Raw genomic sequence first — 12,733 nt, 5'->3', positions numbered from 1 at the left:
TAACGTATTATTTTAGATTTCTTAGTTTTAAACTATATTTATGAAAGTTGCAGATATTAAACCCTGGTCAATATATTTGAATTGTAATAAAAATCCTATGCATTATACATAAAAAATCACATTTGTAAAAATAACTTAACGATCTAAACATATTTTGCCATAGGTAACTATTATTATTTGTGATAATGTATATTTTTTATGTAGACAAGTATAACATAGTGAATATAGTCAAATTAGCAAATATATTCTAAAAGAGCCAATTCCTGAGTATTATTAGTAATAACTAATACTTCATCTTTGTTAGAATTATTTAACAATTATATAATATTTTTCTCAGGAAATTAACTGTTATTGATGATACGAATATTATCATGGTACCTTCAAAAGTAATTATTGTTGGAAAAATAAAACATTTTCATGAGTACAAATAAGTTTAAATAACATGCTTTAAAAACCTTGATATGTAAAAAAGTAAATCAAGATTATAAGATATACTAAGAGTTGTATTTATACATTGTTACATATTTAAGGTATTCAAAAGCCCCAATTAATAAAAAAAAATTTGATTTAAATAAAACAATTTTACAATATGTTACTAATTCTAATATAATATAAAATTCTTAATGTATCCTGATTAATTTTCATTTTTTCTTTTTTTTAATGATGGTCGTTCGAATACTTGCTTCATTCCAGCAGCTTGATTATTGTGGAATTTTAAATTTTGTGCTGTTTCTGAGATCCATGGTGAATCAAATTGAGTAGTATCTTGATCAACTAGATGAGTATATTTAGTTCTACCACTGCGTCCAAAGTTTTTCACTTGCATAACTTTGGGTAAAATCGTTTTATCAAAATGATCCTCCAAAGTTGCACCAGAGAAATCTCGCTTGAATATATTATCCTCTTTATCTAAGTAGAAAGCTCCACGATGATAATATTTTTGTAGAAACTTATATTTTCCTTTGGCTGCTTTATTTGTAATGACTTTTGGATTTAAGCGCGCTTCTTGTCTCCGCTCTTCTTCTGTCATGTTACGTATTCGTTCAACTTCAAGTCGTTCTTTTTCAAGTCTATAAGAAATGTTTTAAAAAATATTATAAAAATTTTTATATGTATCAAATAATTGTTATTGTAATAACGATACATACTGTTCTCTTTCTTCACGATCACGTTTAATTCTTTTTAATTCTCGCAATTTCCAAGCTTCATACTCAACTTCATCATTCTCATCATCTGTACAAACATCTTCAAGTTTTCCTTCATGCTCACTGGTGGTTTTACCTACTTGTGCTTCTTTTCTTATTGCTTCTTCTACCATCTATGTAATAAATAGAATAAAGGAGATAATCACTATTAGTTATTGATTTATTTACTAGTCATATAATTAGATTTACCCGTAATGTTTGTCGTTTCCGTTCTTCTGCTAACTTTTTAGCTTCAATTTCCGCTTGTTTTTGTTTCATTGCTTCTTTTTCTTTTTCCATTACCGTAATTCTGTCTTTCTTACGTACAAAAACTGGCTTCAATCTTGGTCCAGTTTCTTCCTCTGAATCTGTATATTCTTCATATTCGGAACTTTCCTCTGAGGTATCACCTGACCTCTCATCTTCTTCTCCATGAATTAATTCTTCTTCATTCTCTTTTTTTGATAAAACCCGTTGTTTTAATGCTTCGCGTCTTCTCTCAATTTCAGAATCTGATAATTCTTCATCTTCTGACGAATCTGAACTTTCTAACTTTATCCTTTCCCGAGTTCTTTCAGGCTCAACTTCAATTAATTCTGGTTCATGTATGTGTCTATGTCTCTCTGCACGAATTTCTGTATTAGATTCCTTCTGCTTTTCTAAACGCGTCAATCTTCTTATACGTGGATCATCTTCATCACATATTTTCACTTGCGAATGTGTAGGGGTATCTATAGAAATTTCATTTTCCTCATAACTTTTATGTACACGCCTTTCTAAGAAATCTTCTTCTTCGGACTCTTCTTCTGAGCTAGCAGCTGGTGCATAATCAGGTCGTTTACCAGAGACATAACGATGTACCTTTACTTTTTTCATAGAAAGTTCACCTATAAATTCAAACAAAATTTTTTAGGTATTGTAACGCTTAAGACATAATTCACAGAAACAACTGTTGTTACTATTTATCTTTATATTATTGTTACTATTTTTAGACGAAAGAGGAAGATAATTATTATAGTTAGTTAAATATTAATTACAATATTTAATTACTAACCTTTATCATTTTTTACAGGTACGGCACCAGCAGTACTCTGAATTCCCATTGGCGCAGGTGCCAAAGAATTATTTGTAACAAAATAATCCATCATCATTTTGCTAATTCACAACATAAATTTTTCAAGCAGTCTAAAGATATTATAAATTATACTCTATCTATGTCTTGTCAATAATAGTCAAACACACCTGACCGTGGTCAAACATTTTACACTTAAAAATATATATGATATAGATGTGCTATCGACCACTCTTTAAGGCCATGCCAAAAATGCATATGATTCTATGAATGTAAACTGTAAATCGTTGCTAAACTTTATGTCGTACCGCCTGTAACATGATCGTAATGAAATTACGAAATATTACTTTAAGTACAAAAATTAAGTAAAAATATTTTAGTGAAAACGTGATATTATCAGTAAGAATTGTTATTTATTAAGTTAAGAATTTCAAGGATAAGAAAATGTTCTAAAATCCATCAAGTTTTAATCGCTGTTATTAAAATATGGTGTTGAATCTATAAAAAAAATTAGTTCGTGACAGAAATTGATTTGTAGGTAATGGCGCTGTATGAAGTCTTTTAGTTGTTCATTAGTAGTTGGCGCGAGGTCGTAAAGGGCACTTGGTATCTGTATTTGAATGTAAAAAATAGAAAGTTTTTATAATTGATATTTCATTTTACTGGAATAAGAGTCAAAAGTTACACAGACAAAATGTTTTGGGGTAAGTATAATCATGGTTAAGAATTATCTGATGGTTTTCCAAAATTTACCGGTATAAAGTGTTTTAAAATGGTGTCGCCATGTGGTTTCGAAAAACGGTTGCTCCTTATGAAAACAATATTTTACGAAAAGGAATTTGTATAAATATTAATAATAATTTTATAATTTTTTTTTTTTTAGGTTTAATACTGGAACCAAATAAACGATATACACAGACCGTTGAAAAATCATTCCATGTATCAATGGCTAGTTTAAATCTTCAAAAAGCCGGTAATATTAATAAATTCGTCTTATGCTAAATTTAAATTTATAAATAATCGTTTTAAAATTTGAATAATAATCTAGCATGTTATTCAAATCTTAAATAAGTAATTGAAAAATTGAAATTTGTTATATTTCTAAATAATAATAGTATGTCATTTTATACTTTATTTATTATAGATGACGGTGTGGTACAAGTGATGTTATACTATGAAGGTACTAGTTATTTGTTATGCAATTTAAGAAAGAGCTCAACGTGGCAAGTACCACTTGATTTAAATTTTCATGAGGGAAGTACAATAGCATTTATATGTCATGGCCATGGTCATGTACATTTAACTGGTTATTTAATACCTGATGAAGATTTGGACTTGGATGATCTAGAGGACGTAGAAGGCGAAGAAGAAGAAGAAGAAGAACAGGTACCACAGTTGGTTGACAAACAATCAAAAAGAAAAGCTATAGATACCTTAAAGAATGAAAAAAATACTAAGCGTCTTAAACAAGAAATTGAAGCAGAATCTTCTGATGAGGATATAGAACTAGATGGCATGAATGAAGAAAATGATTCTGATGATTCTGAAGAAGGAGATGAAGAATCACTATTAAATGAAGATGAAGATGAAGATGAGGATGAGGAGGGTGAAGAAGAAGATAAAGAGGAAGAGGAAGAGAAAGTAAAGCCTCAACAGAAAGATAAAAGAAATAAACAACAACAACAAAAAAAGAAAATACTAAATGGAAAAGAGGCAAAGCAAAAAAAAGATAAAAGGGAACAGCAACAAAATGAAATAAATACCCAAAGTGATCAGAAAACAAGGGTAGTAGAAGGTGGAGTGCAAATAAAAGAATTGAAAGTCGGTAATGGTGTTCTTGCCAAAAGTGGAAAATTGGTTTCTGTATATTATGTGGGTCGTTTAAAAAATGGAAAGAAATTTGATGCAACAACACAAGGAGATGGTTTTAAATTCAGGCTTGGGAAAGGTGAAGTAATTAAAGGATGGGATGTTGGTATTCAGGGAATGAAAGTAGGAGGAAAACGACAGATCACAATACCTCCAGCTATGGCGTATGTATCATTCATTTATGTGTGAACTAAATTTAAATATATTATTCATATTACGTTTTACATGTTTGTTATAGGTATGGAGCAAAAGGCTCGCCACCTGTTATTCCTGGTAATAGTACACTTATGTTTGAAGTGGAACTTCGGAATGTACATTAAACTTTTATGAATATTTAAGTATTGTTAAGTGATGTATAATGTATTTTAAACTAATAAATGTAATACCCTTTTTCATTATCTTACAAAACTTCAATTTTCTTGAAAATACAACATAAGAATACATAAATAACTGTGTTGGAATACAAAGTAAAATTACATTTTCATATAACTATATGTTATTGATATACAAGATGACGAGCTATTTGTTTCTAGTATTAGTATCAGTAATTATTATTAGTAATAGATTTGCGAGAAAAGCAGAAGAGGATAAAATTTTATTATCTTTTATATAGGTAACACGATAATTTGAACAAACTTTTTAAATCTCCCATGAATTTGGCGTAATAACATGAACATCCTAAATATAATAAATACTTTGCACAAGATGTATACTATGTATATGCATAATATACTTATGGTTATTTAAAAAGTTGTAAACAAATATAAAGTTTAATATTATACAATAAATTATATTCGGAATAATTGTGTTTATAGACAAGTTTCATTTCAATGCTTTTTCATGGAATTTTCGTCTTGATTTTTTGTCCATGATAATGTACAAACTCCATTTTTACATTCCTTTACAAGTTGCGGGGGTTGTTCATTATTTGTTAATTCTATTTGTTTGTTTCTGAACTGCCACCATTTTATAAATAATGGCTGTATCAAGAATCTCCATATAATGAGTAATATTGGTATAGCTACACATGGTATACATACCATTTTAAGCCAATTTAGAATGAAATCTGGAACAATGCAGGTTATTATATACTAAACTACTGATTAACTTAAAAATTATAATTTTTTTTCCAGCTACTTTCACATCATTAATGTAAATAAAAATTGAATTCGTACCTTAAGTCAAACAAATGTATTTTTCTTTCTATTACTCAAAATAATCGAGCAAGTAAATAATTGAGATAATCTGAAAATATACAGGGGGATATAACCTTTATATCATACGATTAAGTATTAAATATTTAAGTTCATAACAATTTATTCTATTATTTTTATGCATAAAAGAATAATATTTTTATCAAAACTTAAATTTGGTATGTATTATTTTTTACTATATTTCAAATTATCGAATTTTATTTAACGGTAGTTGTGTTATACGTATACTGTATACTCACGTCCGTGAAAACATGCGCAATGATTGACTTCAACAATTAAAATAATGTTCTATATCCAAGCCAATGTTTCCTTCATTAAAATACCTAATATATCTTTAACAATTTTATTTTTAAGTAAAAATGAATTTAAAAAATGCAGATAATCATGCTATTAAGGAAAAATCAGCTAAGCTCTTATAAATTTAATTTTCTTTATTCATTTAACTAAATTTTTAATCATATAATTTTCATGTCTTATAGTTTATCTTAGTTATATTACTTAATATTACTTTATCTGGATATACATTGCATATTAATATTCATACATAAGAAAACATGGTCACAGCCATATATTGCTAACAGGATTTAGATCCTATTATTTTAGCTTAACAATATAAGGTACTAAAAGCATATAAAGCAAGTGTCAGTCAGTATTTTTACTAGAGTTACGAAAGTACTCTGATTAAGTTGTTATGATTTATAAATCGAATTACATGCTTCCAAATACTTTACGTCCTTTTGTTACTGATAAGGAAACAATGACGACACTTAAAACAAAGAAGACTAGTCCGAAGAAGGCGGTCAGAGCTCTGCACCATTGTCGTTTTCGTTTTGCTTTTGCAATTACACGACCTAAGCGTTCCGCTCGTGAAACGTCGAGCGTGAAATCTAAGTCTTCGGCAAATCCTCGCACACGATAATCCCAATTATTTCTGTTGGATGAGAAGATTCTACCTTTGTTGAATGAATCACCGTCACTGCACTCCAACTGCTGAAACATCAGTCTTGATACGTTGGTTACATTGACATTGTGAATACTGTTATTTGCTCCTAACGTTATTATGTGCAAAAAGGAATATACATTACAGGTGAATCAGGTAATGAATCTATTATATGGCAGTAATTGCTTTTATCTCTAAAGAGTTAGATCTATTTGTAACGATTTGTGCATCGAGTAAAGAAGTCGGTTAAAAGATTATACAATATGCGTTAAATTTATAGCTCAGAAGTATTTCACATAGACTTACCATAGAGTATTCTGGTTCGTTAGAAATAACTTTATCCCTGTCCTGTTTGTTTTCTTCATTAATATTGATCGCCTCTTTCGTATCACTTCTAATACAACGGTTCAAGTATATGTTTTTCGTTTTTTTATCGAGAGCAATTGAACGATTTAAGCATTTGCAAACGTGCGACTCAAATGTGTTTTTATTGTTCTGCAGTGTTAATTCTGAATTTGTTCTTTGACAATGATTATCCATGAAAAGTATAACAGGTGGATTTTCTTTGTTTTCTGATTCATCGTGCGTCTTGGTTTGTTTGTCATTTTTAGAAGACGACAAAAATCTGTGAGTATGTTCACAAGTGCATAAGCAAGTGTACCATGGATTGTGCAGATAAAGGTGTCGTGTATTATCGTAAAGTTTTGAGTTTACTGGATTGATTTTCGACGACGAATTTTTATTGCTACTTAATAGACACGAATTCTTGTCGTTTAAGAACGATCGTTTGCTTGGTAAAAAAGAGGAATTATGGTAAACGTACTCATAAAGTCCTCCTTTCAAACCAATTCCTTGGGCCACCTTATACGAGATATTGTGCAAGATCTCTTCTGGTGTCATAGCATTTTTGCCTTCTATCACAGAGTTTAGTGTTTGAGATAATTCAAGGAGGACATCGTGTGCTGATATACTTGCAGATTTTTCATAATCCCAATCGCAATATGAATAGGTATATGCGCAACTGCATCCGTAACATGTGTACAAAGCTATTATAAACCGCAACATGTTTTACTGTTTTTATAAGACATTAAAAGAAAAAAAGAATCTATTTGCTTACTATCATATTCGGGATTTTCTTCGCTCTGATAGAGTTCGCGCGGATTGGGAAATGCAGTCGGCCAAATAGGACGTGGAATTGACTCGCTCTCGTGAATCACAGCAAGACCTCCGCTGAATTGATCCTTCATTGTTAAAGGTATTCCTCGAAAAAGACTCTGACCGGAGACTGCTGATGTGTAACAAGAATATGAACCAGCCGACAATGGCGGAGAATGGCTGGAGTAACCGGAACTGGTCGAAGTTCGGCAACATTTTTTTAGATTATTTCGCGTTGTGGTCGTTGTTACTGTTGACGAACCGGCTACGAATCTTGAAACATCAGCCTCTAGCGAGTCAGCCTCTATCCTGAAGAATAATTTTTTCTGCTTTATATCAGTATTTCAAAATATTTAATTAAAAAGTGATAAAAGAAGAAGTTTCACTTACCATTCTATCTCATGTAAACCAATTCGTGGTACCGCGTACAGATTGTCAGGATTGCAAGTGAATCGCTCATTCGCCGCATATAAAGACAATTTAGTAGTTTCACTGTCAGAGCTAGTTTGGTTCCCACCTGAAACTGCCAAGGCCGTTGCGATTGCGGCACTGGAACAAAACTTCCCGCGTTCCAGCATCCCCTGTTACGATCCAACCTAGTACCACCTATACGAAATTCCCACGAAGTCTTAAAAAACTATCACATTCTTGTATGTACTTTTAACGGTGCCATCGATAAAAGCTATTAACATTAATACAGATAAACAACTATGATTTTCAAAAATAATTGAATATGCCATACGGGTATAAATTGCGTACGAATTTATGTATTCGTACCCGGATGGTTCGTGGCTGATGACGGTGTTACCGCATGGATTAGATGCAGGTTCATCTAGGGCCAGTAACCACCGTTGCATGCTTTTTTAGAATAATCGCCCGCGGGCTAATAGCCACGCGTTTTCATTCTTAAGTTCCTCCATTATCATTAATATTTCAGCATCATTCTTTGCCTTCTTCTTGATACTCACTGAATCTATAATACAAAATTATGATGAAAAATTACGATGTATTATTTCATCGATTGTTGAAACTGTACAGAAGAAATTTCCAATTCTAATTCGTCATTTATCTACAGGTTGACTAAATTAATACTGCAACTTAATTTTTCATTGAAATTCTAGCTACACGATCGAATCTATCAGATAAAAATTTTTTTAGCTAGATATTTATCGGACATACTGCTTAGTATTGATGCGATGGATGACCCAAGTTTCAAGGTCGCTTTCACATTCGTCATGTTCACGTAAGAAATTGGACAATGTGAAACGAGTATTACGTTATATAGGACATTCTTTACAGACTGATGAAAATATAAGATAATATTATATTTTTGCAATAATTATTTACACAACGAATTTTTGAAAACAAATTTTGTTATCGTTTAATTAATATTTCTTGTAATCTTTATATTTTTATACTCTTTAAGCTTCATAAAATAATCAACTATTTTCTTGAGAACAATATTAAAATATAACCATCATATGAATCAAGCCATAGAAATGAAATATGTATCCGATACGGGAATCGGTCGGCCGGACTAATATACCAGAAGTAGCCGTGTACGCATAACATGTATAATAAACATGGTATCAGCCATACAATTACCTAGTGTACCACAGACGAGTACTCGTCTGTGCTAGTACCATGGATCAGTGTACACACCGTAGCGCCCAGCACTCCGCATTCCGCTTCTTCCAGTCGGAAACTTTCACGTCACTATAACTCACTGCCCGGTGTTCAGGTATTACACGGTGCACCCTAGAATGTCGATTGACGTTACAAAAGTCCTGTGTTTGGAGAAGAATGCAGCTCCAGTCAGAAACTTAATATTTCTTAGATACATTGCATAATCGGAAAAGTTTTGTATTAAACCTACAAACCTACCTAATTCGGTAAATATCAATTAGTTTGCATGTTCAAAAAGAGAAGGGATAAAGTTGAAATAAAGAAAAACGTATAAACGTTTATTAGATTAGGGTCATTTAATTAAGTAATCATTAAATGTTCGATTGTGAATTTATTCTTCTCAAATCTCGATTTGAACTCAAATTGTAATTTTTTTTTGGACTCAAATTGTAGTTTAAACCATTACGGTCATTTTTCTATTCATTTAACAATATGTGCGCTTTCTCCATTTTTTCTTTCTTTTTTCTTTTTTTTTTTTTTTTTTTGTTCCTTTTCTCAATCCTACGATTAATTTTTGTGCGCTTACGACATATAAATAACTATATACACTTTATTCCTCATTAAGAAGCGAACATAGCGTGCTGTAACTTATCTTATAGGAAGCTCGTATATACGTATGAGCGATCTGCAAAACGAAGTTACAAAAAATATTTAACTCACGAACTTTCACTCGTACTCATTCAGGACCGTCGTATGAAAACGTACCGCCCCACAGCTTGAAAATAAATACCCGCTACTTCACTCTGTTACGCTACATATCTACGCTTGAGAGGACCGAACTTGTTCTTTTAATTGACTAACAGATCCTCAGAAATACAAGTATGTACAAAAAGGAATTAATCGAAACACACTTTCTTTTTCAAACGCCGTATATGCTAGATTACGGTTCTTACACAATAAAATCAACAAACTCGCAGGAAATAATAAATTAAGCATGTAAATATCCGAAAAAAAAGATTTTCTCTATTTACTTTGACGACATCGAAAGTGCTGTATAGAATTTATAATCAATTGATCTTCCGTCTTTCTGTCTATCTTATTTGTTTTTTTACAAAGTAACTATTTTTTTGCAATTTATAGAATGCAAATAATGCAATAATTAGCGATAAGTGAGAAATTTATAAATATTAACATAGTATTATTGTGTGTATTGTATGATTGTAAAATATGAAATAAAAGTTTAAGATTACTGGCTAACAATATAGTAGAAGACGATCATACGATAAAAATTTTCTTTCGGTGGTACAAGAAAGGCAAAATAGCCCCGGGCAAACCACAACTTTCATATATGCAGATTTATGTTTCGTATCATTGAACGGATATACGAACTTTGGCCGTTGGAATCGGCTAAATAGCCAGAGGGTAATACCTATAGCTTTTCTTTTCGCTGGAGAAAGTACAAAAATAACAATTGTTCCATGGCAATGAGTGTACCTGCATATTCAGCGAAGAATCAAAGGATTACGTCAGTTTTACTGGTCCATGTGTGTACGTGCTTCGGTAGTCAACGTGCGATGCATTACCCAAAAAGATACACGTGATTTAGTTTCCATCTGACTGAGATGTTCATTATTTTCTATATTCTTTTTTTACTAAATTTAATTATCGTAAAAAGAGCCTAAATTATTCAAACTATCAATGAAATAGATGTCATCGCACAAGATGCTTTTTATAACTAAAAAGAGACGCGATATAATTTTGAGAATATTCATAATTAACCTTCAGAGGGATAACCAATAAAATCGAGTAACTTGTTATCAAGTTGTTCCATGATTTGTTTCATTTTTTTTCACAATTCGTTCCATCATTAGATTATTGTTTAAAAATGCTTAAAATATTAATCAAGTTCTAATACTATGAGATATTATGATACATTGAAATTTTTAATGTACAAATGAGCGAAAATCAATGGTTTATGAAAATGAACAACTAAAATTCCTTCAGAGGACGCGTTCATTGGTTAAGAAAAATTGACTCTGAACAGGCCCTGACTTTTCGACCCACGGCTCCACGGCACGATGACTCGTGGACCATTGATCGTTTCATGTTCTTATACCTTCATCCTTCGACTCTAACATATGGCCATTCCGTTGAAACTCACTCCATTTCGCAATTCTCGTCACAGAGTATCGCGTACTTGTAGAATTCTTCGCAAATTTTTGTTTGCAATACAAATTTTACTTCACCTTCTATTAATTAAATCGTTGTTTCGTTATCTTGCTATATTATTAAAATTCATGGTATCTTTGATTTTTAGTTGATAGGGTGATATACGCACTTAAATTGCAATTGTCATAAATTATCAATTGACTAAATATTTAAAAGAAAAAGATTATTCGTATATCGCCATAGAACCCTATCCTATCAAGTTGAACTATCGTAATTGAAAACAAAAGTAAATTACTAAACAAGAGGAGCTAAGTAGTTGAAACAACATATCACATAATAGTAACATCATCGCAAGTGTAATACTGCAGGTATTCTTATGATATACGTAAGTACGATTTGTTGTTAAAACATAGTAATATAAACCATTCGATCATATTGATTAATACATTCTATGATCAAATCGATTAATTTACACGGTGATTCTATTATGAAGATTCATTATCTATATATTCGTGTTTCTTTAAAATATGTACACACATACAGTTTAGAATAAGTTAAATCTCTATGAGTAAAATGTTGCAACGTTGTAAGACACAAATAATTTTCATAAAAAATGATACTCGATTTACAGTAATTGTTATTGTTATTTGCCATGCACTCTCAACCAGGGACGGATTAACCATCGAGCAGTTTGGGGTAATTCCCGGTGGGCCGGTCGGGTTTTTGGGGCCGTTATACGTAAAATTTAATCAATGAACTAAGAATGGATGGCCGGTCATGTCGTTAATGTCCCGGTAAAAATTTACGTCCCAGTCCACCCCTGCTCTTAACCATACATTCTTCCGATACATACATATGTATATTTGCATACTCCGCTTATCTAACTATTTAAGGATTATCTTAGTTATTAACTATTTACTTCACTGCGTACTATTCGATATATTACTTCATTATCACACAAAGATTTACAGTACAAACTATTCTCTACCTGAGAAACTAAGAACAACTAGGAAGAAGAATATGTATGTTGATATAAAGTAGAAGATGTATAAAAAAGTAACTAACCGAGAATTACAATTGTAATAGTAATTATAAAATCATTGAATAAAAATTGAATTTTAAATTATTCATTGCTTTCGAAAATCTACATACGCTTTTAAGTATCTGTTTCAATCTTCTTCCTGCGTCAATAAACTTTGTGCATAGAGGAGGCTGGGCGCTCGGAATACAAAACTTTCACGCGCGTGCCAGCGTGACCGTTACACTCACGACGTTCTACTCGCGAACGCCTAAAAGAAACTGAAAGTCCTGCTTCTTCGTCATATAAACTCGACCCATTCGAGGGTCCCATTCTATCTTTCAACGTGTTATCACGTCCGGAATCACGTAACGAATAGACAAATTATCCATTTTACCTGCTGTTTGTGTTGCCTAAATTAATTAAGCAGATACATACATTATTTTGCCACCTATAGCAAAATAAAATAAAGTTACAAAAGTTTTG

General features: G+C 31.4%; 3 protein-coding genes and 1 long non-coding RNA gene across 7 annotated transcripts; 1 reads left to right on the top strand and 3 right to left on the bottom strand.

Moving 5' to 3' along the window:
- Positions 1-482: 482 nt before the first annotated feature.
- Mfap1 (Microfibril-associated protein 1) lies at positions 483-2,504 on the bottom strand. Its single transcript, XM_033329591.1, has 4 exons — positions 2,239-2,504; positions 1,395-2,071; positions 1,149-1,318; positions 483-1,070 (listed from the first exon to the last, which is right to left on the bottom strand). Exons 1-4 carry the CDS (start codon positions 2,333-2,335, stop codon positions 635-637), a joined length of 1,380 nt encoding a protein of 459 aa, XP_033185482.1. The 5' UTR covers positions 2,336-2,504; the 3' UTR covers positions 483-634.
- A 274-nt stretch (positions 2,505-2,778) lies between these two features.
- Fkbp39 (FK506-binding protein 39kD) lies at positions 2,779-4,533 on the top strand. Its single transcript, XM_033329615.2, has 4 exons — positions 2,779-2,960; positions 3,140-3,229; positions 3,401-4,289; positions 4,364-4,533. The coding sequence occupies exons 1-4, from the start codon at positions 2,951-2,953 to the stop codon at positions 4,443-4,445; spliced, it is 1,071 nt and encodes a 356-aa protein (XP_033185506.1). The 5' UTR covers positions 2,779-2,950; the 3' UTR covers positions 4,446-4,533.
- A 1,219-nt stretch (positions 4,534-5,752) lies between these two features.
- LOC117155853 (uncharacterized) lies at positions 5,753-8,302 on the bottom strand. Of its 4 annotated transcripts, none has more exons than XM_033332301.2 (5): positions 8,212-8,302; positions 7,825-8,040; positions 7,397-7,743; positions 6,586-7,325; positions 5,753-6,329 (listed from the first exon to the last, which is right to left on the bottom strand). In XM_033332301.2, the coding sequence occupies exons 2-5, from the start codon at positions 8,010-8,012 to the stop codon at positions 6,048-6,050; spliced, it is 1,557 nt and encodes a 518-aa protein (XP_033188192.1). In that variant the 5' UTR covers positions 8,013-8,040; positions 8,212-8,302; the 3' UTR covers positions 5,753-6,047. The 4 variants fall into 4 exon arrangements, with proteins under 4 accessions (XP_033188192.1, XP_076476096.1, XP_076476095.1 ...); XM_076619981.1 differs by having other exon boundaries at positions 5,753-6,326; XM_076619980.1 differs by having other exon boundaries at positions 8,177-8,265.
- Position 8,303: 1 nt separating this feature from the next.
- LOC143302915 (uncharacterized) lies at positions 8,304-12,555 on the bottom strand. The gene is made up of 3 exons (XR_013058784.1): positions 12,382-12,555; positions 9,040-9,192; positions 8,304-8,407 (listed from the first exon to the last, which is right to left on the bottom strand). It is a non-coding gene; the product is annotated as an uncharacterized LOC143302915 (long non-coding RNA).
- Between the last annotated feature and the right edge of the window lie 178 nt (positions 12,556-12,733).

This window comes from Bombus vancouverensis, chromosome 7 (genome assembly GCF_051014615.1).
Source record: "Bombus vancouverensis nearcticus chromosome 7, iyBomVanc1_principal, whole genome shotgun sequence".
Taxonomy (NCBI): domain Eukaryota; kingdom Metazoa; phylum Arthropoda; class Insecta; order Hymenoptera; family Apidae; genus Bombus; species Bombus vancouverensis.
The sequence above is the reverse complement of the archived record's forward strand: the minus strand, read 5'-3'. Positions and strand labels throughout refer to the sequence as shown.